Raw genomic sequence first — 26756 nt, forward strand, 5'->3', positions numbered from 1 at the left:
CGTGCAAGTCGGCGAGAGGAGCGCAGGGTATTTCTGGGGCTGCTGGTTTTCCCTCTCTGTCCATGTCCCCCATGCCCTCCTCCTGCCTCAAGTGCTGGTTTCGTCCTCGGGCCCCCTCCGTGGACCCCTTGTTTCCTCCTTTGGTCTTTTATCTGAATTCTTAACTGCCTCCTCACCTCTGTGGGAGCGCTGTGGACATTCTTATTAATTCCCGTTATCTTAATCTGGTGTCCCCTTGCTGCTCTTAGGGATAGCGTTCTTTCTGGCTGCACATTTGAACTAACTGAGATGAAGGGAAAATTAGTCTACCTTTCCCTCGCCCCACCTTTGTTGTCTTTTTTTCTGTACCTTGCTAGGCCTGAAACTGCTGAGAGATTCCCTGATGATGGAATCTCCATGCAGATTGTAGGCTGTGAAACACAGTAAATGTAATTAACTTGCTGGAAGGACGTGGGACACCAAACGGGAGCTGTGGTGTTACATGCCTGCAACATGCTGGTGCCTGTCGGGGGATTTTTTATGCTCTACCCTCCTTTTCTGGAATCTCATTTTGATGAAGCCATGAGCTTGGGGTTTGGCTTTTATAATGGCTGGTGGTGGGTGTCAGAAACTTCTCCAGAGTGGTTGCTTACATGGATACCTGCCCCAAAATTAATACCAGCTTGGTAGAAAAAAAAAAATACCACAAAAAGTTGTCTTTTTTCTGGGATGGAAAAAAATAGCAGTTGTGTTTTTTCTGTCGCCATTCTTGTTAAGGAAAGTGTAGAATCTCTTACAATGTCATACGAAGGCAGTTGTGGAAAGAATGCATTGAAGAATGGTTTCATTATTACTTTGATTCAAAGCACATTTGAAATGACTTAAGCCTTGGGGGAGGTGGAGAGGGGGGAAGTCCACCTCTGGACAATAATATTGCATAACATGCATAAGTGTGGCAGTGGAAGGGGCTTGATCATTCCATAAATACAAGGTACAATCTTTTAAAAAACTTAAATTTATGCAAAATGATTTTAATTTGAGGTAATGGGGTAGTTTTCAGTGGAATCTTTTAAGAATAAAAAGACTAGCAGCCATGGGTATGGTTAATCTTTTGAGTATGGAGGCAACTGCTTGCGTAGGGTGAGAGCAATCATTTGAAAACCTTTATGTGTAAAGATGTGTGGGGTAACATTTGGGACGTTAGCAAATATATACGGCTTTATTGTTACTAATTCGAGTTACATAGCTGTTAGGTAATCTGTGTAGACAGTGCTGCTCATTTGGATAATCAACTTAAAAGTAATGGTTTAGTTAGTACAGAAACACCAGAAGTGATAAGCTGAAGAGAAGAAGGTGGCTTGAGCTTCAGACTGTAGAAAAAGGATGCAGTTGTAACCGTTCTGAACCCTTCTTCCCTCCCTTTTGAAGTGTTCAGTTCAGTGACACAACTTTCCAGTTCACTGCAGTGCTTGCAGTAACTGGTTTCTTGGGGCCTTAAGTAGTGGAAGCGTAATGAAGAGATAGGCACGTGAATGCTTGTGTGCTCTTCACTGCCCTTGATTTAGTTGCCTTTATTCTCTGTTTTCCAGATACTTTGTTAATCGAGGCCTTAATTAGGAAGCCTTGTTGTTCATCAGACAATAGTGGGTTGACAGGAAACGTTTATGTGAAATTTAAGCTGGTTTTGACTTTTTCTTTTAAAAAAAATCAACTGCTGATGTGTCGGGACATGATTTATTTGTGTCTGATCCTAGAGACAAAGCAAGCTGAAAATACAAGGGAAGTTAAATGACAAACAGAAGTTGTAGCTTATTTTTTTGCTGGTGTTTTTTTTTGGCAGCATTTGTTTTGGAGAATGAGTGGCATAGCACTTGGATATACCATTTACACAAAGGATTGAAGGGGTGAAGAAGATTGCTTGTCCAAGTATTGCAGACCTTAACGCAGAAAATCTTGGGAAAAGAAGAGATCAGTTGGGGAAAAAAAAATATCTGACTTGAAAGTTAATTTTTTTTGGAGGCTTGACTAGCAAAGTTGTAAGTACCAAACAGGTTCCTTGGTGTCATTGTTTCCTGTCACCTGGATGACAGAAACATAAAGCAGCCGAACTAGATCATGGCATGCCAGAGAAATAGTGGATACAACAGCAACAACTATATTGATAAACTTTTTTAGTTCTGGAAATAGTGAAAATGAATAAAGTAATGAAAACAAGAATCCCAGAGGTGGGTTTAATTAAGCCCCTTAGTTTTACCAGACAGTTCTGCCTGGTTTTGTTGTGTATTGGTTTAAATTAAATTATTTTGTTCATTCTTTGAATTCTTTGTATTAAATAGGCATGGACTTAATGTATTTCTTAAGTATTTTTGTACTAAAATAGTTGAAAAATCATTAGTTTTTCTATAAAATACAGCAATAAAAAAGTGGAACTTGTCACATTGAGTAGCATATAGGTCGCTACGCAACTGTAATAATGTGATGTATGAAAGAGTTCGTTATTCTACTTGAAGGGCAGCATACTTAGAAAATAGTTGTGATACCACTTAACAAAAGTTAGCATATAGACTATGTAGTTGCTGGTTAAGGTTCAAGATTATCATAGCTACAGAACAATGTTTTGAAAGCATTATATAGATGATAGTAGTTGGATATAGGACTGAAGCCTTATGCTAAACAAAGTCACAGTAAACAGGCAAGTATAGCGTAAGTTGTTTTCCTGTGTTTTGGTAGCTTCTCTGTACATCTAACAATTCAGAATTATCTGAACTGAAATAGTGGAAATGTTCTGTTGAAGCTATTGCAGATATGCATGAGGAAAGTAAAGCTGCAGCAAATGGATGTGGCAAAATCCGAAGTGGCACTCAGAATGAGGCTGCCTTACTTGCCCTGATGGAGAAGACTGGATACAGCATGGTTCAGGAAAATGGGCAAAGAAAATTCGGTGGTCCTCCACCAGGTAGGTGTTTCTTTTCAGATTACAAAGTTGAACTTCATTTTTTTCCAGTGAGAGCTATACTTAATCAGGCTGAAAAGTTGCATAGCCCTGTATCTTGACAGTGACCGCTAGTAGGTGCTTATGGGAGGAGTGTAAGAAACACAAGGTGCTCAGCGTCTTGATGTGCTTTACAGTTTCTAGCAGTTTTGAGATCTCTTGTCCTAGACTATGTTGAACATTTGCTCTCGTTGGATTTAAGAAGTCACCGATTTAAGAACAGCTAAAATTGACAGGTAGCAAAAGGAATGTGGAGCTGAAAATACTGAGTGTGTTCCATATTACTGAGAACATGCTTGAAAATACTTAGACGCACAGAAGGGGAAAAACAAGTTGATGAAACCAAGCATAACCTACTTTTATTTATTGTCTTTCCACTTGCACTGGCCAAAGCATTTGTGTGTGTGTGTATATATATATATGTATATATTTGTTGTTAACAAACTCTGAAGTGGTACCAGTGAATATAATATAACTCATTTTGTTTTCAGAGTTGACTAATCTGTTCTCCATATCTAACATAACTACCCCCACACCCCTTCATTCTGAGAAGAAAAATTGATAGCTGAACTTCTGGAGCTTTTATCTTTCGTTGGATGTGTTTTTAACAATGAAGTACAACAGTTTATTATTCCTGTGTTACTGTTCTTTCACTTAATACAATGGAAGACAGAAATTGTTGAGTATGTATCCATATGTAAAAAGAAAATAACAGTTGATAAAAATCTCAGAGGATAACAGAGATTGTTATAAAAACTACAGTCCTCTTGGTGAGTGTATGGTGATTTGGGATTTATTGTCATGATGCAGAAAGGAGACCTACATGCTTGAACTGGGAAGTTACTGCTGCAGTGAAAACAAACTTTTCCACTGAATTGTTTTTGTGTATGCCCAATTATATTTCCAGTAAAGTCAGTGGAAAAAAAAAGAAGAATTAAATCCTGCACTATATGGAATGTGTATATTGCAATTTTGAAACAGTGGCTATTTGATTTAGTAAACATTTCAGGATGTTACTGTGTTGGAAGACTTGATTTTTTTCTTGTATATTAAATGCTGTTTTAAAAACGTGTCTGATACTGTGATTAAGTAACTTGGCAATAATAAATCTCTTGAAATAGCCCTATTCCCTGCTAAAATACTTTTGCTGAAAACTGCTGCGGCAGATTTAATTTACAGAAAGCGAGTAATGCTCACAGGTAGTGCAAGGAAAAGCTTTTGTTTAGTTTTAAGTAGGACTGTTAAAGGGTGTTTTTGTTTGAAGATGTTGCAGGATCATTCAGCTTTAATCCGTGCTTATACGAATGCTGGAAACTAGTGGGTTTATCTCGTGATGCAAAGGCTGAAAGTTTGTTAAATAAATTAATAAAACCCAAATGATTGAATTTATTATTGTTTTGAATGAAGGCACTTGAACAGCGGAGGAGGAATATTTCAGTAGATACATTTTGGGGTTTTTTTTCATTTTGTTTTTTTTATTTTTTTGTTCTTCTGTTCAAGCGTTTAAATTTATGTTTGGTTTTTTTCCCTACCAAAATGTCATTTTTTCCGTTTCAGGAATACGTTAAGAAATTAAGTTGCTTCTATATCATTTAGTCTGAACTTCTATATGTCTTACACATTTACTTTCTGCAGTTGTTACGGTGCTGAGCCTGATGACTATTTTTGGCTAAGACACATGTTCAGATTAGTATCTAGCTTTGGTTTTGAGAGCTCTGAAAGGTGGGATTATCTCCTCCTACACTTACCTTGTTAAAATGGTTAGTGTCATTGCTGCTGAATTTGGGCTTTATTTCTAGTCTGAGATAGTTTTTTTGAAATTTCCTTATGAAATACTTAGTACCTGTAATTCTCTGTAATAATACTGTGTCATTTCCCTTTATCTTAACATTGCTTGTTATTCTGATGAAATATGTCAAATGCCTTAAATCTTTATGAAGCATGTTTTCTATTTTGAATAGTTTTCCTAGTTGTTGACATCAACTGTGTAGAAGAATTTTGCCATTAGTCTTGGTTGTATCCCATGGAGCACAGTAACGCATCTTTTTGAGTCAGATTATGCACTTACACAAGCAGAAAGAAGGAAAATTCTTTGTACTGCTGTTTCAGTTAGTTCTCAGTTGTGGCCTGTAATCCATTATCTTTGTAAGTCATGCTTGTAAGCATGAACTGTATTGCTCATTGCTATACGTAGTTTAAGATAACAGCTGCATCAAAATTATTTTTTTCTGGAAGTTGGGAAGTTTTTTCCAAGTCTAAAAGTATGTACATACTTTTACTAGGCTATATAAAATAGCCAAAGGAAGCCTTGTGAAATTATTTTGCAAATGGCACTGGAAAAAGAACTGCAGGGAATCACTGACTACTTTGAGGTCTCAGCCTGTTCTTAAATTATGTAATACATTTGTTACATTATCAATATGATTTTTAATTAGAACATTAGGCAGTATTAAGCATATGTGTTTGGCAAATTTAATTGAATTTCTGTAACTAGATGCGTTTGACAAGGTATATTTTTGTTGCAACTGTTCATTGACATTAATTATATACCTCTCCTTTAAATTTTCGTGAGTTTTTATACTTCCTTAGGCTGAGAATTACCCCAAGTTACTATAAATGGTTTTCCAGGCAGATGAGTCTTGAATGTTTGAGATGGCTTGTAATAAGTTTACAGTAACTGTAAATGAAGAGTTTCACTGTGAATTTTGCTTGTGTAAGATGTGATTTCTATAAACTTGTGTTGCTCTCAAAGGAGATGGTCTCACTGTCAGCTCTGTTTTGCTGTTATCATGTTATTTATGTGACTGGCACATTACCCAGAGCAAGCAACTCTTCTGGCTCAAAATTGCCCTAAAAAATACTATTTCCCCCCGACACACACTTCAATTGGCAGCAGCACAGTTCTTGTTCAGTTTATGCCACGTGTGGAAAATGTACCTGTAGAGTGAGGAAAACCAAATCTTTAAGATTGTGAATTTTCATTGCTTTGTTTGAGTCCTCTGCTTAGATTGTTGCAGGTATAATGCCATTAGGTATGTAAGTCATTAGAATTACATGGAAGAAAAGTTGAGATTACATGGATCTCACTAACAGTGGGAGGATTATTACTATAATGTTCACTGAAGTTTGATCATTTGAACCGCTGCAAAGAAAGGAATCCCATAATGTATCATCTGTGAATGAATCAAATACCCAGTCAAGGAAATGGTCTGGTCAGTTGGGAACTACTTGAGGAACGGTGCTTTTGGGTAGTTCTTTCCATGCTTGCTTTAACTATATGTTGCTCGTTGGCAAATGTGGCACAGACCATGTTTTAAGTCAGGAGTCATAACTTACTCCCAGTTGACCATAATGTGCTGGAATGCTAAGTTAGTATGCAGCTCTAAAATAAGAAGGGTGTCTTTTTGAATGGTAGATGGCTTTTTACTTACTGAAAACTGATGTTTAATCAGTTACCAGGCTGAAGATGATTGTAAAAGTTTGTCTAGTTAGTAAATGAACATTGTTACTGAATTACATTACTTTCCTACACAGCCAAGCGTAGCCTTCTCTTTTCCTCATGAAGGTGTGCAGTTGCTTTTGTCTTTGGAGCTCCTAAATGTACTGTTAGTTTGTGCTTTTTAGGTGGGCAACTGACTGGCATGATGTGAGTGATGGCAGTACTAACTTGCAAACTGGATTACCTGCCATGTCCTGTCAGACCTCAGCTGAAGTGGTCATAAATGTTTATAAAGCTGAACATGATAAAGATGTTGAGTGCTGCATGGAACAGGGCCAGACTTTGTCCTGGATAAGCCGTGGCAGCGTGGCTCCAAATGCATATCAGTTCTGATGCCTTGGTAGCTTCCCCGTGTACTATGTAGTTCCTAGTCTACAGTTTATAGATGAAAATTTATTCTGTGAGAAGGCAAAAATTTCTCAATTCTGTTAAAATTTTTTTCACGAGTAAATTATGTGCCCTTTGCTGATACTAATATGAAGGAAAAAGTTTTAAGTTAATTAGAAAATCATCTAAATACAATTTATCCTGAGCTTCAAGCCAAAGTATTTAATTACCTTCTTGTTTTAACTTGTCAACAGTAATTTTTCAATAATTTTTTTCACTTTACCTCCTTATACTTTGTCATTTCATACTAGTACTTAAGAAATTTTGTATGAATTGTTTCTGCCAATTTTGTACTTGTTTTCTGTCATGCAGAGAACCTTTCTTGTCAGAGCTTCAGAAAAAGCTGTTAGCTATGGTTTGACTATTTGTCTGCCTTTGAAACTTCTGTTTCGTCTAATTTGTTACAAAAAACTCAAGCTTTTTTTTTTTTTTTTTGAAATGTGTATTTTGGGAAAGTGGAGTGCCATATTTGCAGACTATAACTCCATGTTTTTAAATGTACCTATGCAGAGATATAAAAGAGTGTATTAAAGTCCTTGGCTTAAGGACAGAGGCATGGATGTTCTTGTAACTTTCAGATGTGAACTAGGGACTGGCTTGTTCTGTGGATTTTTTTTCTTTTCTTTTTTTTTCTTTTTTCCTACATCCAGCTCCAGCCTGTGAAAAGCATGGTCTGTTTTTAGAGGAAAAGTGTTCAGCCTTTTGGCTGTTGAAGAAAGGATGGCTCTGTATCCTGCCTTCCTTAGGGAGTCCTGTTTTAGTGGATGAATGGAGGAGGTGGAGGCAAAATATTTGGTCCTTCTGAATGATGTCAAGGAAGAAAAAAAATAAATACTGCACTGGGGACCCTGACCAAAATTTCGTAAAATATGGGAAGAAGTACAGAGAAACATTTGCAACTTCTGAATGTTAGAGTAGAAAAAAGAACTTAAGTTGTTTCTCAGTTATCACCTGTTGATTGTATTAATAAACTGACATATAATTCTATAGGACAAAAAATAATTGAAACGTGGACTCTTATAGCAAACCTATCAGTGTTTTAATAATGCTAGGTTCAGTGGGTTGGCATAGAGATTTCAGTGAAAAAAGCAGAAGATGGAATTAGAAGAAATACAGATCATGGGCTTATAGCATTTTTTTATTTAAACATAGCAAAAATAAGAATTAAATAATGGATGAGAACATGCTAGTTCTAAATTGAGACTAAAAATAAGTAAATAACTTCCAATTGCAAATTACGGGGATGAGAAGTGTGCTTATCTGGCGTTTGTACTAAGATTGTTGTTGGATGATTTATTTCAAGGTTGGGAAGGTCCTCCACCACCTCGTGGATGTGAAGTTTTTGTGGGTAAAATTCCTCGTGATATGTATGAAGATGAATTAGTTCCTGTTTTTGAGAAAGCTGGGAAAATCTATGAGTTCAGACTGATGATGGAATTTAGTGGTGAGAATCGAGGCTATGCTTTTGTGATGTATACTACTAAAGAGGACGCCCAGCTAGCCATCAGGATTCTAAATAATTACGAAATTCGTCCAGGGAAATTTATTGGTGTCTGCGTAAGCTTGGATAACTGCCGACTGTTCATTGGAGCAATTCCAAAAGAGAAGAAGAAAGAAGAAATACTGAATGAAATGAGAAAAGTTACAGAAGGAGTGGTGGATGTCATTGTTTATCCAAATGCCACTGACAAAACAAAAAATCGTGGCTTTGCCTTTGTAGAATATGAATCTCACAGAGCAGCTGCAATGGCTAGAAGACGGCTAATCCCAGGTAAACCTATTTGTAATTAAATTTAGTTTTTGTGGGAGTATCTGTCTCCATTTTGTGGGGGGTGTCGGGTGTGGATGATCATCCTTGTTTTCCTTTCTTTAAGGTATTTTGAGAGTTACAAAACTGCAGTGCTGCCTTTCAGCTAAAGAGGTTTCGGTTTTTTTCATTCATAAATCGGGGTTTTTTTGGTTTGTATTTCATAATTTATTTTTTTAGGAAAGAAGCTGGGCTTTTAACATTTAAGCAATTCTGAGAATGAAAGAGCAGCCATTGATTTTATAAGCACAAGTTACTGTAATTTACACCAAGATAGGTATTTGCTTGGGCGTCCATCCAGTTTTCATTTGCATGCTCTAGGCCCTGTACATGAATTCTCTTAAAGCTGAGCCTAAAAAATAAACTACTTGGAATGTGTTCCTTATTACCTTTAAGTGTCACAAATGATGTTACTGCTGTTTCATACTTTAAATATGTTGAAAGTGGGTATTTAATCTTTTACTAGAAAATAATTTTAAGAGTTTAACAAATAGAAGACAACTTTTTCTTTGCACCTTTATTCATTTTGAGAGGGGGAAATATAAGGGATTAAATATAGTGGAAGAGGAGGGACTAGGTGAAGGTACAGTTAAAAAGGGAAATTGTAGAAGAGAGGAAGAAAAATTAAACAGGAAATGAAACAAAATAGTTTGAGAAGCAAAGTTGTTAAACCAGATAATACAGCATTGGCCTTGCTGAAATGAATGAAAAAACTCTTATGTATTAAGGCAAAGATGTAGGCAAGTTGCACGTTGATTGCTGACAGTGTTAGGAAGAAGTGTTACCTAAGACTTAAATAAGCCTTGTAAAATAATGGGAGAAATATGGCAATATCACTGAATGTAAAATAAACTACTTGTGTGATTATGCAAAGTGGTGGCTTGAAATGAGTAGCAATGTGGGTTTTTTTTTTTTTTAGTTCATGGTTTCAGTGTCTGCTGCAACATAGAGTAAGGCTCGTGCTATACACGAGTCCATATACATTTAGATTACTTCTTCCAGGTGTTGACCTTAGTTTTTAAAGTAGATATATTACTGAGGAGGCTGTGTTTAATAACTAGCAAAACAGTGTTGCTTATGTTTGCTTTATATATGCATGTATATGCATGCCACTGAATCACAAAATCTGTTATTACAGCTTATGTTGCTGAATGAACCTAAAGGTTACAGATAGAACACTGAATTTTTTCAGTGTCTTACTTTCTTTAATAATTTAAAGTAGCAATATTTTACATATTTTGCTTTAAGTAGATGCAGGCAACAAAAACCAGTTTCATGTGTCATGCATCACGTTTGCTTTTTGTAGAGGTAGTTGATAAGAATGATTTTGTTTTCCTTCGCATATTTCTTATTGATGTAATACTGCTTTGCTGTAGGAACATTCCAGCTCTGGGGCCATGCTATTCAAGTAGACTGGGCAGATCCTGAGAAAGAAGTCGATGAAGAAACAATGCAAAGAGTTAAAGTACTATATGTAAGAAATTTAATGATGTTTACTACAGAGGACACAATTAAAGCTGAATTCAACAAGTTCAAGCCAGGAGTAGTGGAACGTGTAAAGAAGCTGAGAGACTATGCGTTTGTTCATTTTTTCCACCGAGAAGATGCCATTGCTGCAATGTCTGTAATGAATGGGAAGTGCATTGATGGAGCTAGTATTGAGGTGACACTGGCAAAGCCAGTTAACAAAGAAAATACTTGGAAGCAACATTTCAATGGTCAGATAGGTCCTGGTTCAGAAAATCTCTCAGGGTTTCCTAACAAAGAAGATGGTCATCAAAAATCCTTAGGGAAACCAGCAAGTCTTTCAGTTCGTCTTAATGGTCAGCACAGTCCAAGCCCCCCTGAAGTTGAAAGATGTACATACCCTTTTTTTCCAGGAATAAAGCTTACTCCAATTAGCATGTATTCTTTAAAATCCAGTCACTTCAGTTCTGCAGCAATGCACCTGGATTATTTTTGCAATAAAAATAATTGGGCACCGCCAGAATACTACCTGTATTCAACCACAAGTCAGGATGGGAGAATTCTCTTGGTGTACAAGGTGCTTATTCCAAGTATAGCTGATGGTTCCCAGAGTTACTTCATGCCAGACAAACTCTGTACAACAGTAGAAGGTGCAAAGGAATTGGCAGCACAGTTCACACTTCTACATCTAGGTAAGCATAAATGTTGTCAACTAGTTCTTAAGAAACGAAGCTAGAAAAGTTACTTTAATACTGTTCTTTGTCTATGTATCTTGCCTTGGTGTGTATCTTTATATAAAATACAAGTTAGTCCACAGAATAATTATTTCTTACATTGTCAGTTGAGTCTGGACCATCAGGTGAGAGAACTGAAGAAACAGTGTGTAAACATCTGCAGTGCAGTGCTAGGGTCATTTTTGCTTCCTTTTATCTGCTGTAATGACTTACAAAGAAGAACTAGATGACATGCTAAGTGACTTAGGTATAAGGTCTTCTGGGTGATGATTATGATGCCGAAAATTTATTTGAAAGGCTGTGTTCTTAATTTATTACATAAAGGGAAAACAGAAGTGTTAGATCCATATTCAGATAAATAAATAGGTTTGGGAAGCTTTTCTTACTGCTCTTTATAGACGTTCCTAAAGCTATAGCAGAGTATCCAAGTGCTGTCACTTACTGTTCTTTTTTAAATTGTTTTTTTAACCAGAAATGGGATAAAACATGGATACAGTTATTCTTATTTAATTTCTAAGTCTAGTGTCTTCATTTGTATATATTGCATTTCTTAAAATTAGCATGCAGCTGCTAGAAAAGGGAAGTTTTTATATTATAAAAAGCAATGGTAAAATCTCTTCATAACTGAGATGACAGATCATTGGAGTTTTGACAGTGTTATCCGTGGAGCTCTAGGAAATTAATTATGTAAATAATACAAAACAGAACACTTGCCATCTAGTTCCTGCCCAGCATTTTTCAGCACATTCAGCACACAGCATTCAGAACAGAGAACTGATTCCTAGTGCCAGGTTGTTTCATTAGTAATTGCAGCTATCAATTGGAGATCAAACTCCATCCTCAAAGAAAGTGGAATTTTGGCTCTTTGGTACTCAGATTTGAAGGCTGTTACGGAGACTTACTATAATGGTCTGAAAACTCCTCATACTTCCAGACAAAGCTTTGTATAATTTATTCCACTTGTTCTTTTAAACATTTCTTTTCTGCTTAGTTAGCTTGTTTTCTCTTTCTGGCCTTTATATCCTGCTATATTTGAAGATGAAATAGGACTGATCTTTATAAGTTGGCATATATTACAAACCATCACATAATTTCTCTGATTTGCTAAAGTTCTTGTGTTGTTGTTACATGGTTTCTTTCAGCATGACTAGATCAGTAGATGCTGTATCATGAAATGAATTCTTGCTAGTCTTTTTTTAGAGCAACATAAATATTTTCCTGTTACTACAAAAAAAAAAATGTTCCTAATGAATCCCAGAGCCAGAGATTCGGGTTTTTTTTCTTTTTTCTTTTTTTTTTTTTTTTTCCTGTCCATGCAGAATTATTTCTGTGAAGAATTACATTGGAGATGATGGGGTTGTTCAGATAATGCAAACTAGTTTCTTGTCTAATTATGCGCAGAAAGTTGGAGGTTTTTTTTAGTTTGTGGGTGGTGGGTTGGGTTTTTTTTTGTATGTTGGTGTGTTTGTTTGGTGTTTTTTTAATTTATTTCAGAAATTAAGCAATGTCAGGCTTGTTTGGGAGGGAGTGTTTTGGTTTTCAGAGTGGTGGTAGGCAAGTTCTTCCAAAGTTTCTTCTGTTATCTGGGATGTTCAAGCACATTGTGCTTTAAATACTATTATTTGTGTTTATTAACAGACTGCTGTGTTTTTTTCACATTTTGGTTTAGAATATCAGGCTTCTGAAGCCATGGACTTCCAGGTTTGAAGGGCGGTGGCATTCTCTGTGGATGGTGCCTACTGTGTGTCTGAGGCATCAGACTTGATCCAGTATAGTGCAGCTCTGGATAGAAGCACGATGACATTGTACAGTACAGTAAATAATCCTTTTCTGATTAGCTGTGCATGTGTACAGGGCCCAGGACTACATCCACAGCATTTAAAGCTCAATTCTGCTTTAGGAATGTAAGGAGGACAAATGAGAACAGATAAAGCAGTGTTTATTAAAATGCTTTTACTTTGTAATTTTGGCCCAGTGAAAGTAAATTTTCAGGGAAATGGAAGGAGAAATAGTAACAGAAAGATTAAGTGGAGTCCTGTTTAGTGATGGCTGCTTTTGTTATTGAGAACTTCTTTAAGAAAGGCTTTTCTGTTCCCCTCTATTCCCCTCCCCCCCTTCTTTTTTTTTTTTTCTTTCTTCTTTTTTTCTCACCTGTTCTAGTTTTGGTGGATTGAAAAAGCTACTGCTGATAGCAAACTGTTAAAATAGTGTTGCCATCCTTCTTTTCCTCATACTGCTACTTAGCACTTGTTCTGGAAGCCTCTTGATACTTAGGCTGTGGTGAGATTTTTCCTCTGGATGAATTTGTGGCAGACTTCTTTAAGGCTTGACTGTGATGCCTTTTTTTGCAATGCATGACTGAAATGTAAACAAGCTTTTTCTTCTTGCTTAGAATCTTGCTTCTCCTTGGTTTTGATTTTGCATGCCCAAAAGGTCTCAGAGGAAGGACAATCTCCAAAACACAAAGCCTTAACCAGTCTCCACTTTAGCAGTGGTATTTTTGGCTTGCATTAGTAGGTCACCTCCAAAAGGCGTTGCTTTCAGATGGTCAAAGTGATGGGAGTTACTTATTTTTAATAATACAATGGCGAAATATCTGTGCCTGGTTTTGTACACACTGTGGGTGGTGTTACTGGTTGAGCGTCTGTTTCTGGTTTTTTATAGCTATGAAAATTAGGGCCAAAGCTTTTATAACCTGTGTAATCTGAACACGAAAAGGATGCAAAATGTGAAATAGTGATGTGAGACTTTCCTTCTTTAAAAAAGAATGAAGACAGCTTCAGGTTCTATGCTTGACCATGCATACCTGCCCATTTTGTGGCTTACAGATGTGTTATCTAAAGATAGTATTTTCTCTCCTGTACTTTTTTGGGAAAGAATCACCAGAACAAAAAACCAGTTAGACTAAGAATGATTATTCACAGCTGTGGTCAAATCCAGAATGCAGACAAGTTTAAAAAAATGAAGAAAGTATGTGTTGAGATTTTTCTCTCTTCAATCATAGCTTCAATCATACAAGTGCTACAGGGAAAGCATGTTAAGGTGAGCTTAAATTAACAGTACTTTGAGTACTTCAGTGTGCTATATGATCACAATTAATGTGAATTCTTACTTAGCAGAATTCCCAGATCCCAGGTTTGGTTTGTAAAAGTTCTCTGTGTAATGGCGTAGTGCTAGTAATGCTGTCTTGTTTTCTTTGAACTATTAAAACTTTTTTCTTTTCATGGCTTCTTGTGCATTCTTGTTTCTGAGGATTTGGCCCTGCATGGAGTATACAGAACCATATTTCAAAGCAAACCTCATGGCAGACTTTGGAAAGATACATCTTTTTCATGTTGATAAAACTCTTTTTGGATGTTGGCATTGTCGTGATACTGAAACATAGCCCTAAGGAGTCTAGAAAGTTTATTTTCCTATCTAATCTACAGAAGTTGTTTTTGTTCCAACTTAATACTTACACTGTGTTGAAAGAGACATCTGCAGCTGAAGAAGAGTTACGAGCTGTGGCACAAGATCCCACCTTCTCACTGAAGAGTCTGTTGTGTGATTTGACATGTTTAATGATGCTGCATGGATGCATGTGTTGTGGTTTTTCTTTGCGGTGTGTGGGGTTTTTTTTTGTGTTTGGTTTTGTTTTTTCTAATAAGTAGCAATGATTTTGAGGAAAAGTGTAAGTGTGTTTCTTCTTGGAAGCAACTCACTAAAAGCATGAGTATACAAAGAGGACATGGAATAATTCCTTCTGGTAAGTAACTTCTCTTGCAGGAACTTAATTTTTTGGCCCACTTGATTTTTTGATGGTGTGTACAAGTTTTCTTTTTAAAGCATATAAGCAGACTAAGGTAAGTGAATGAGAACGGGCTGCTTTGATAGAATTTTCAAATTGGACTGTTAATAATCTCAAAGCATTCTGTTGGCTTGTTTTTGGTGATAGGTATTTCTGTATTTACTTTGACATAACAGTAGCCCTGAACAGATAGCAGTACAACAGTTAACCACTTGGTGTCACCTGAATATTTTGAAAATGATGCTTGGAGAAAATACAGAAAGTAGCATTTCACTGAAAGATGAATAACCTGTATTTTAATGTTACTGGGTAAATCATGGACAGATCAAGGTAGTGAAAACAGTCAGGCTTGTTTACATACATGGAAATTACATGTCTGGATGTCCATGTGTGAGAAGGGGAGCAGAGCTACATGTTGAAATATCAGAAGATAACTGTTAGGTGGGGTGGCAGTGGGGAACAGAAAAAGAAAAAAACCTGAATGCACCGTAGAAGAAATTAGTACCTTTTTCATTAATTTGAATCTCATTTCAATGCAAATAGATCTGTGTCTTTAGAAGTTATGCAACACCTTAGCGTTTGCAAAACTGTGCTTGGCTGTTGAATGTGTGTCGAGTAAGACTTCCTACTCTTGTCTGCCCTGGAGACTGATTAGATGTGAGGCAGGTCCAAATTGGAGACTGTATAGTTGTGCTAGTTAACACACTCTGTATTCTACCTCTAGTTCAGAAGCAGTGTCAGTGCAGAATCAGTTCCAAACAGGAAGCGTTATTTGTCATTCAGGCCCTTTGCATCAGTAATGTAGCTTTTTAGTTATAGAATCAAGCTAGATTGTCTGGATGACTTTGATGTATAGGCAGAAGAGAACTCGAAGTTGCATAGATGTGCTCTGAATTATAGGAGAGCTTCCACCTCCCTTTCTTTACTAAGAGTAACCATCAGAAGCCATTCTTCTGAGAATGATTGGTTCATGGTGGTTATTTTTGTTTTTTGTTTTCCCTTACTGCTGGTGGAATTCCACTGGTATCAGGAAATACCAGAAGATGTCAGAACCTCTTTCTGGTCCTTAAGATAACACCCTCTGTAGCAAAGACTGAGTCCTGGGGAGTTCTTTTCCTGCTGAGTCTGACTTAAGGGTGATGGGGAAGAAGTTAAGAAGTTGTGGTAGTTTCTTCAGTTTTGGGGATCTGGCAGATCTTAGACATGTATTCAACAATAGGATGTTCTTTGATTACTCACACATGCTATCCATGTTGCATCTCACTGAGGCACAATTTAAGAAATTAATTTTTAGGTAGAAGACAGTACTTAAAAGTATTTAACAAAGTATTTAAAAATGTACTGATAAGTCTCTGAAATAAGGAAAAGCATTTTAATAACTATAGCATGTAAATAACTCTTTAATTCCAGTTCACCACATAAAATGTATGTAGTAAACGGTACTGAAACAGATGGAGCAAGCGTTATATCTCACTACTACGAATTCACTTGTTTAATCTTCTTAAATACTGCATGCAGTAGCAATTTACAAGTCAAAGATAAAACTTGTATAAACTAGTTCAAGAGCATGTACTCAGCATCTGGGCCTCGGAACAAATGTATCAATAGATAGCTGCCCTGGATTTTGGACATAAAGTTCAAGTGAAATGTTTTTATTTTACTATAGGGATATCCGTTGTAAGGATTTTCTTCAACACTGGCTTGGTTTGCTTTGTCAAAATTAACTATATTGCTGTTGGAACAAGCAACAGCTGGGTGCAAAATGTAAGATGTTTAAAAAAAAAAAAGAAGGCAAAACAGAAATTGCTGGCTTTGTTTAACAAATACAGATTATTAAACAGGTGTTTATTTTCTTAGGGATTTTTAGAAATGCTCAGAATGTAGTATAAGAGGTTCTGAAACAGTATGAATTTAGAAGTCTTAAATACTTACCGGATTACTTACACATAATGGTTTTTATCACAGCCCCTGAGCAAGCATATGTAACTTTTCTGTCCCTGAACGCAATATAGTGGGCTAGTAGAGGTGAGTAAACCTCCCAGGATATTAGATATTAGGAAGAAGTTCTTCCCTGTGAGGGTGCTGAGGCACTGGAACAGGCTGCCCAGAGCAGCTGTGGCTGCCCCATCCCTGGACGTGCTCAAGGCCAGGCTGGATGGGGCTGGGAGCAACCTGGTCTGGTGGAAGGTGTCCCTGCCCATGGCAGGGGGGGTGGAACTAGATGCTCTTTAAGGTCCCTTCCAACCCAAACCATGTCATGATTCTGTTTGGTGCAGGTTTTTGTCCCCTTCAGAGACATTGTGTTAGCTGCACTGTTTGGGCTCTTCGTTAGAGAAGTTGGTCTCAAAGTTATTTCCCCAACAGACACATCTCTGAGAAGGCTTGTGGAACTACTTTTGTCCAGTTTTTTGGTTTTTTTTTTTTTCCAAAACAGAGCATAGCTGTGCTGCTGTGGACCTGCTGATGGATCATCCAGTCTGATGTTCATGTGGATTGTGTAACACAAAGGAAGATTATGGCTTTTACTCCTAAAGTGACTAAGTCATTTTTCACAGTAATTTCTAAATTATTTGGATTTCCAGCTTGGGTTTAAATTTATGTTTGGAAGTGAAGTTACTACACTAGTGACAGACTGTTTCTTTGGGTAGTCAGTTTCACGTGAAAGAAAGAGACTAATGTCTCCTGGTTTGCAGGAAGGGTTTTTTAACGTCCTGCATTCTATGCTACAAGGGTAAATGTTCTCTTTTTTCAAATGCTTTTGTGGATGAATTTAAGTGTGGATGTCTGTCACTTCTGAGGCTTCTTTCATTTTTTAAGATGAGGATTACCATCTTCTCTGAGTGTGAGATTGGTTTTCAAAAGCTTATAAGGCAGTTTGAAAATAGCATTAAATCCATGCTCAGTGTTTACTGCTGGAAGCTTCTAACCTGAGTCACCCAGGGTTTGTCCTGAAGATTCAGTTGTTTTCTGTTGCTGCTGCTTACAGACAGGGAACATAAATTTGTAAATCTGGGCCTGTGTAGGAGAACTTGGGGAAAAAATAAGTAAGAAAGATGCAAAAACATTGGGCTATGTATATCCATGAAATAACTTGACTGATTTCAGTAGTCGCTTCAAAACAGGATTGCATTTAGTGCCTTCTTCTAGTCCATTGATGACCACAGTGAAGTTGGAGTTTATGTAGTCTATGTCTAGCAGGAGTTGGTACATAGTTAATAAGACATTCAGATCTAAAGTGTTAAATATAAAATATGAAATACTGCTGCTGTGATACATAGAAGATGCAACAGATCAATGCAACAGTAGAGTGATTTAATATGCACATTAAAGTTGTCTTTGTTAATATTTTGTGTTCAGTGGAGGTGAAATATTGTGATGTTGCATTAAAAACAAATATATGTAGGCTGAGAAAATACTTCTGTTCAGTATCAAAGAATCTTATTAAGGTTTTTAGGAAAAAAACCTGAGGTTAGTAAGTTTCATTTTTTCTTTCTCTTTTTTTACTAGGTTCTTTGTGGTGTTGCTTGAACCGTTGACTAAATAATTGAATGATTTGAGTTCATATTAGGGGTGCAGAGGAAAGGGAAGAATGCAGCATTGGTATAAGATTTAAATCCATCTTGGAATAGGTAACGCAGTATGCTTGCTGAAAATAAGTGTCTCTTTCTCTGCCTCCGCCCTTCCCCCTCTTTTTCTGCAGCTAAGTGTACACCCTATTTGGCTTGAATTGTCCAGAAGAAGAAAAGTTCAGAATTTGTTGCTTTGGATCTTGCCACGAAAGAAGAAAAAGAACCACCACACTGATAGATAATTACCAAAAATTCACATTATACGTTTGTTGATGAATAATTCTTCAGAGCATACGTGTGTATTAAACATTTCACTTTAAAGATTAGTGAAATCAAATGTTTAATTGTTTTTGTTAGCTTGATTAAATTTGTTTTGAAAAGATAATTTGTTCAAAAAATTTTAATTACCTGTAATAGTTTATACAACAGTAGCTTATTTTTAGTGTTGAAATAATTTGTTACAATTCCTACTCTTCTGTTTTGAGTTTCATGCAGAATTTTTACAGCTTCTGTTGTAAGTAATGAATCCTAAGCAAACATTTAAGAAAAACCAAAACAACAAAAACACACCACCGCAAACTTGGTGCAAAGTTTTATAGGTAGGAAAGTCCAAATACAATCTTTGCTTCTGTGATAGCATTACATCAATGGATGAGTGGTATTTTGAAGGGCTTTATGTCAACATACCATCAGGCTACAGGAGATGTATTTCTATAGTCATAGCAATGAGGTTCAATACCTTAGATAATTCTTTAAAACAAAAATGGACAAAAAAATATAATCTTGACATATACAAATTCCATGTACTTTTCTGTACAGCTCAATAAGTTGTCTCTGCTGTTAGCACCTCTCTGCTGGATGCGTGTGTAAACAGAGGCCTTACTCTTACCTAGGCTATCCCTCTTAACCAGCCCTCCTATTTGCCCGCAGTAGCCATGTTGAACAGCAGCTTGCTCACTTTCTAATCAGGCCGTGTTCTTCTTAAAAAACATTGTTTAGCATTGAACTGAAAATAGTTTTAAATTTTTTAAATCGGGTATATGTAATTCATTCTGAGTGGGCTGTTTTTAATTTTATTGTGACTCTAGCATTTCTCAGTGAAGTGTTCTATTTATTGAATGACAAAAAGTACAGGCCTTTTTTTTTTTTCTTTTCCTTTTTTTAAAAAATCTGAAACTAATACAGTAGATCGTTTTTGAAATTTAGTATATAGTTTCAGTTCCTGGTCAAGGAATGGGCCGAGTAGCATATGTTAAAGAGTCTAAGGGTCTCACCTATGCAGGTATTGGTTTTAAGTATTGTTTTGTCTGAAATGTGTTTCTCAAAACCAAATATTATGTAGACAGAAAACTATGCAATGGAAAGATTTAAAGTTGAATAAGTTTTCTTATAAGCAGTCAACTATTGTGGTCCATTACTTATTTTGGTTCAACATGTTTCATCACCCTATTAAATTGTCTTTTGATGATAATTTAGGTGCAGTTGTAGCAATTTAATTTTATTTGCATTTGATACTAGCTACGTAGTAGTTGTTTTAAGTGTTGTAATTGTTAATGTTGAAATCATGTGTTTGACTTATGTACTTGAATTAACATTTATATTAAATTTATGTTGTTAGTATTTGGTGTGTGTGAAAAAAAAATATTATTTTATACATCATACCTTCACAAACTTACTTTGCAGGATTCACTTTGCTTTCTCTAGTAGCAAACTTTAGCCAGAGGCTCCAGTGCAGGTGCTTTGCTGAACAAGAGGACGAGTAATTAAGTGGTTTGGTGAAACCTTGAAAAAAGTAATTTTTAGAAAGTGAGTTTGCTTAGTAATTTCCATCACATTTGAAAGTTGTTGAACTGTTACGATTTCCTAAGAAGCTTTGTTGTGGGAGGAAAAGAGGGGACTGTTGCTTTACTTCATGGTTAAACTAAGTGGGTCCCTGAGGCCAAGACAAAAATCAGTGTTTGAGAGAGAATAATACAGTACAGTGCTGATAAGGAGAATAATACAGTACAGTGCTGATAAGATATGGGAGAACTAATTTTAAAGTATTTGTTCCTGGCAGCCTGAGAATTCTAGTCTACATACTACTGAAATTACCTTTATTTTTGTATTTTCAGGTGCCTTGATTAAGACTTGCTTTTTTATTGCAATTTCTTGTTACAGATGCCTTTAATGACACCTTGAAAATACAGTAGACTTTTAGCATGTATAAGAAAGATTGGATAAAACAATATTTGTAATACTTCTAAGGGAAGTCTGGGCCAACCAAACCTAGGTGGAATTGGTATCGTTAGGTACTTTAGGGAACTGTGTGACAGGCTGCACAAAGATTGCATAGCATTAAAATGAATACCTGTAGGAGAGCTGACTAACCCAGCAAACAAAAGGAGGTACTGACTGGTACTGTAGAAAGCCATGGGATTATGTTTTTCAGGTATGTAACATCCTTCTTGTTCACATTTCTAACTGTGCTCGCATCGTTGAAGCAATCTGTGCAAAAGGCCGATTCATTACAAACTAGCAACTCCCATAATTATTAAAGCCAGCGTGTACCTTGGCAGTCATTTTCAGTAGACCCAACAAGTGTGACTGTACAAACCCATGATCAAATGTTTGAGTGTAATGAGTACTGGGTGGAAGACAGAATTTGGTCTTCGTTTTGCAGGTAAGAACAAAGGTGTAAGGAATAAGCAGCTGAAGCAGCAGTAGCACTCTGTAGCTGTAATTCAGGGGTTTTGAAGTTTATTTAGAACAGATAATTAAAAATCTCTTAATCAGTGTGCAAAATCGCAAGCATATTTTTCATATTTATAAAAGTCTCACTGGAGCTTATTAGCCTTTGAAAAAAACCAACCCATGTATTTCTTCTAAAAATGTCGTGACAAAGGGAGAACATAGTGTTGCATCTCTTTTTACGGTACTGTTGTATAACTGATAAAAGTGAAACTGTACACCATCCTGTTTTATAATTGGTGTAGAAACCAGAAGTCCCTCTGAAACTAGAGGTTACTGACTTCAGTGAAACAAAGTTTGTTCCTTTGCGCTAAACCCACTGTATTAAAAAGTTGCCCTAAATAAGAAAAGGTAGTCCTTATTTTTACAATTACCTTTTCATCTGCTTGCTTGCCCTCTTTTTTTTTTTAATATTATTATTACTACCTTGTAATGTAACAGGTGAGAGATGGCAAAGCCAATGTTATGAAGCAAGCGTGTTGTGGCAGCAGCCTCTCTCTTCCAACCTGTTTTTGACATGGGGAAAAAAACCCAGTAGATGGGGTGGGGGGAACTAAGACTATTTGTTACTGAGAACTAGTGTCCTGTATAATAACACAAACCAGAATTACTAAATTAATGGGAACTTCTTTTAAATAGGAAACAGTATTAAAGAGCAAGTAGCTGGGAGTTACTAGGTTAACCCACGCTCTTGAGGTAAAAGCAAACCCCAAGAAGTCAGTTATCAAAAGTCTTTCAGTGAATTTGTTATCACAGTTGCTGCGCCTAACAAAGGATGACCAGTTTAGCATCTCTTCGCAATATTTAGTGTTCAAGTTAACGGACAACCAGAGAAAGGCAAACAGGTAATGATCCAGCAGTCTTAAATACCACTTCCCTGCAGTTAGAAGGAGCTCGTTTGGGCCCCAAAACAGCCAAGGAAAGGGAAGGTTTAAAGCCGTGATTTGGAGCTCCATCCTTGACCCCTCACTAGCGTCTCACTGTGCTAAGGAGGCTGTTAAAAGCCTTGAAATTGTTCCAAGTTGTCTGTGGCTGAACCATTTGGTTTAAGAGTCAGAAAAAGTAAAAAGGCTTGCTGTCCCCGCTGCATTGCAGGCTGCATCAGTGATAACAGCCTCTTCAGGCCACAGAGCCCATGTTGCCTTGTGAAAGCAGTGCTCGAGCCCCCAGAATGGCACCGGGTATCAGGACTGGCATCAGGCATATGGGATCAGGTTGAGGGCTGGCCTTTTCCAAGGTACAGGCACTGCAAAACTACCATGGAGGAGCATTAGCAAGAATTAGATCTAAGTATACCCCAGCTGTTCCATTCAACTGACAAAGCTTTAGCCTTACTGCAGAAGGGCTCAATTTCTCTACCCCTGGCCCTTGTTTTGAAAAGCTTTTCAGTCCCCAGAAATGTAAACTGCAGCCATAGAACAATTAACCACCACAACCACTGTCAACTCAGGTGGAATATGTAGGACTCTAGAATGCAAATATCTGCTTGTGGGAATTGAAAGAAAGTCTTACATACTGCTTGAAGGCCGGTGAAATTTGAAGTATAAGGACACTTAATCTTCAAAAAGAAGCCTGCAAAACCAAGATTGTTCCAGTCTTAACATTTTGAGAATGCAACAATGCTCTTTAAGCCATCAGATAAAGTTTTAGACTTGAAAGAGGTGAGTAACCCAGGGTCATAACTTCAAGTGCAGTACTGGCTTGTAAGTCAAGCACTAGCGATTTTACTCTGCATTTTAAAACCTATGATGCTTCAGAAAGAAGGTGTAAAATTGCAGTTTTTAGGTGGGAGGAGGGAAGTGTTGAGGTAGAGAAGTTTTACTGTCACAAAGTAATTGACACAATCAGAAACTGAAATGAAGCAGTGCAGGAACCAGAAGCATCTACCACGCCAGGCTGTAGCTCCCAGGGGCTGGTCTGTTCGCTACAGTTCAGTTTAGGTAGGAAGTCGGGTTCCTTTAGAAAGCCATGGCAGCGTGTGCCTGGCTAAACTCTGCGCCCCTCAACACAAAACGTCTTCCTTTCCTCTGCCGTCTGGCTTACTGTGCGGTGTGTTTGTCCTCCAGTTGAGCACAAGCATCACCAGCTCCGGCTCATTCTCTTATTGTCAGCAGATTAGCATGGGGCATTTACCTGCTCAGCTGTCCCACCTTGTGATGCTGTTGAGATTGTAGAATTCGGTATCCGCAGCTGACATGGAACTGCAGTGTTTCTGAACGTACTCCTCTGCATGTTGATCTCGGCACGGTTGTTACGTTGTCTTCCTACTTGGGAGGTGTTTGGGTGGAGTTAACCTGGATGATCATGCAGTCCTTCAGGACTTCCTTAGGGTTGTGGCTTGCTTATTTAAGTTTCACTCCTGGGGAAGAGGCCGAGGTAACTGAACTGTAACTGAAAAGTGACTCCGCTTTATTACCAGTATTAGTGAAAACTTCATAAACAAGATTTTTGAGACAGGAGGTGAAATTTTTCCTTCTGCTTATTCAGTCTATAAATTGAGTCACAAATTCTTTACAATTTGAGCCAGACCTCTTCAATGGGATCGATGCGAATCTCTTTCCTTTATCCTCCCACTATGAATGTGAGGGCTGCAGTTTTCTGGTGATGAGCCTGTTGATGAGTTTTCTGAGCCCCTTCACTATTGTGACTTTAGTAGGGCCTGCAGTGATAGGACAAGGGGTAACTGTTTTAAACTAAAAGAGGATAGATTTAGGTTATGTATTGGGAAGGAATTCTTCCCTGTGAGGGTGCTGAGGCACTGGCACAGGTTGCCCAGAGCAGCTGTGGCTGCCCCATCCCTGGACGTGCTCAAGGCCAGGCTGGATGGGGCTGGGAGCAACCTGGGCTGGTGGAAGGTGTCCCTGCCCATGGCAGGGGGGGTGGAACTAGTGATCTGTAAGGCTTCTTCCAACCCAAACCATTCTATGACATGAAAGATGACCCTCTCTCCTCTGACAGTCCAAGGAGGGTAATGCTTGTAAGCACCAGTGTTAGAATATTCTACATGGATAAAGGCAGATTATTTATGTGCTGTCAGAATCCACTGGGAAAAAATAAATACCTTGATGGAAAACTTAATGTAAAACATTACTGTACCACTAGGGCAGTTCGCCAAGAAACAAGTACCCATTTCAGTTAAATTAACTACATGAGTTACCACTTGAGGCCTCAAACATTTTCTTCCAGTGCCAGAGGCTGTGGCTGCTATTTACTTAGAGCTTCCTGCAGAGGGAAGTGCTCGCTAGTGTATGCAAACCAAAGCAAGTCAAATTATCTTTGTCAAAGCTGGAAATGTCTCTGTGTAAGCAAACAGCGAAAGACTAGAATGTCAAGAATGGTATTCACAGAGTTACGTGTTTTTTTTAGGAGAAGTCAAAACATTTCAAGGGATAAAATAGCTCTCTAAGCAAAGGAAACTTACCAAACCGACAGGAAATACAAGAGAGGCATCTTAAACCTTACCCCTTTATGATTCAGGGGCCTGCCTCTGGGCTGTGATACTTATGTAGTTACTCTAATGAAGAAAAAAAAAGATATAATTACTGTTTTAAGAAGAATGGCCCTGGAGATTCCTGTTTTTCCCTGGATGTGTACTTCCATCTCGGCTCTGTATTCCTTTCTGCCAAACTATTTCTGTCCCCTGTGTTTGAGGAGAGGATGTAACTCCTGGATCTGGGCTGTCCTCAGGTGGGCAGGCACTCCTGAAGCAGTGTATGTGACATTCCTACCTGTGCTGAGTGCCTTGGCGGGTCCCTGCAGCAACAGGGCCCTTCTGTCCCAGATCCTGGTGTCTCCCTTGCTCTGTCCTGCAGGTACAGCAGCGAGAGAGGGGAAGAACGATTCTTTCCATTTCCCGGTACCTTTTCTCAGACAGAACTCACTATTGGCAGCACACTCCTAGAGAAGACAGAGTAGGAGGTTGGATTCAGACTGATGAGGAAAGAGACCTTTAAGTTTCCATACTAACTGCCCCCCCCCCCTCCTTTTTTTTTTTAAGTGATAAGGATCATTGTGGTGTTTGTAGGTATATACTTTAATTATGCTAAAGGTGCTTACATTAATCAGGCTCAGGAAGATTAGGCAGAATAACATCTATAGGGAAGGCTGTCTGGGCTCAGCAGGAAGCTGTCGTGATCTTTCAGGAATTAAGTGATTCTAGCTGAGGAGGAGATGCCTCAAACTTAAATAGCAAAGGAAGGCTTGGGTAAGTGCAAAAAAAAAATAATAATCAAGATGCTACAGGGTGACACAGATTTTGAGGAGCACACAGCAAAGTGTAAGTGCACAATTGCAGTTCTCTCTTGTGGATAGCTATGGCTAAAGCTCAAAATTCTTTATGGAATCCAAGGAGATGTTTGGGGTTTAATACATTATTTTTATACAGGGAATAGAGGTACATCAGAAAATGGCTGACAGCTTGTTTGTAGCACCAGCTTTCTAAGGAGGGGGGAGCAGCTTTCTCACATGAAGGTCTTACAGTGAAAACTGCGGTCATAGGAGCAACGATAAAAGGTTTTGTTGTTTTTTGTGTAAACTAGACAAAAATGTAGAAAAGGCACACACACACACCCCCCATGCCCTGAAAACACTGCCACTACCTAAAGCAACATTCATGAGAGAAAGCTGCCTGAATTCTCTTTACCACCAAGGCATACATTTGATGAAACCTTCACTATGTATTTTTCCTTAAAAAAACCATAGCTACCATGAAATCATACTGATTTTATCCATTCATCCTAATCAAGGATTTAAGCTATGAAAGCGGTGGTGAAGACTAGCGGAAACAGTCACATCACCCAGTTTGCCCAGTAGTCCAAACGCATCACCGAGTTCCATTACATGCTTGTGGTGGTGCATTTCGCCCCCTCCTCTGGCCACTCCACAGCCTCAGGACCCCCCCTTCGGCCTTGGTGGTTGTGTCATGAGTGGGGCAGTCCAGCTCCGCTGAACCGTGCCAGCCACTCCTGTGGGACAGAGGTGGCAGCGACACTGTCTGTGCCAGGAACTGCTGGTGCCTGGCCAAGGTAGAGAACAAGAGCAGGGACCATCAGTCCCTGAGTCCTGTGACATTCCTGATTGGGATCGTAACCAGCCTGAATGGTACCATTGCTACTGGAATTCTGAGAAAAATTACTGACTCATGGCCAGGATGGAGATGCACAGATAGGTAAAGCCAGTCATCTCACAACCTTATAAACAGCAGTCCTGAGTGAGACCCTTGCAGCTCTCCTGGACCACAGTGGGCTGCAACCAGCATCTCCCCAAGCGGGATGCTGCTCAGAGCTTGCAAACTCCCATTTGCAATGCTGGGGGGGACGGGGACACGGGGGACGGCCGTCACCAATAGCTGACAATGGGGCCTGGGCTGATACCCCTGCTCCTCGAGGGTCAACCCTTCGCCTGTTGAGAAATGCCAAGGCATTTCCCGTGAGTATTTTACTGAACCCAAGAGGAACTTGTCACAGGTATACATTTTTTGTACATTTGTCATATATCTCTCTACATCTCTCTTTTTGTACAGGTGTGTGTGAACTGATGGAGGTATCTCATAGTAATATCAGTATTACCATCTGAATCCATAGTAAACCACTTCTGTAATTTAAGTAAACCCTGTTGATTCGTTTTGCAAATGTTTAGCACTGCTTAATCTATGGCTATTTTAAATCTTACAATCAACCTTGAACTGTGACTAAACCTTGGACATCCTTTAGATACAAACTATTCTCCAAGTCTGAGGCTTAGATTGGACCTAGCTGCACCTAAGTTCTATTAAGAGTTTAGAAAGCAAAGGGGTCTGTTAAGCCA

At 38.1% G+C, this 26756-nt stretch overlaps 1 protein-coding gene across 1 annotated transcript; it reads left to right on the plus strand.

The window, feature by feature from the left end:
* The first annotated feature begins 1824 nt into the window (after positions 1 to 1824).
* RBM46 (RNA binding motif protein 46) lies at positions 1825 to 19763 on the plus strand. Its single transcript, XM_027804548.2, has 5 exons — positions 1825 to 2015; positions 2774 to 2935; positions 8161 to 8628; positions 10041 to 10823; positions 18353 to 19763. The coding sequence occupies exons 2-5, from the start codon at positions 2785 to 2787 to the stop codon at positions 18376 to 18378; spliced, it is 1428 nt and encodes a 475-aa protein (XP_027660349.1). The 5' UTR covers positions 1825 to 2015; positions 2774 to 2784; the 3' UTR covers positions 18379 to 19763.
* Positions 19764 to 26756: the final 6993 nt, after the last annotated feature.

Source organism: Falco cherrug, chromosome 1 (genome assembly GCF_023634085.1).
Source record: "Falco cherrug isolate bFalChe1 chromosome 1, bFalChe1.pri, whole genome shotgun sequence".
Taxonomy (NCBI): Eukaryota; Metazoa; Chordata; class Aves; order Falconiformes; family Falconidae; genus Falco; species Falco cherrug.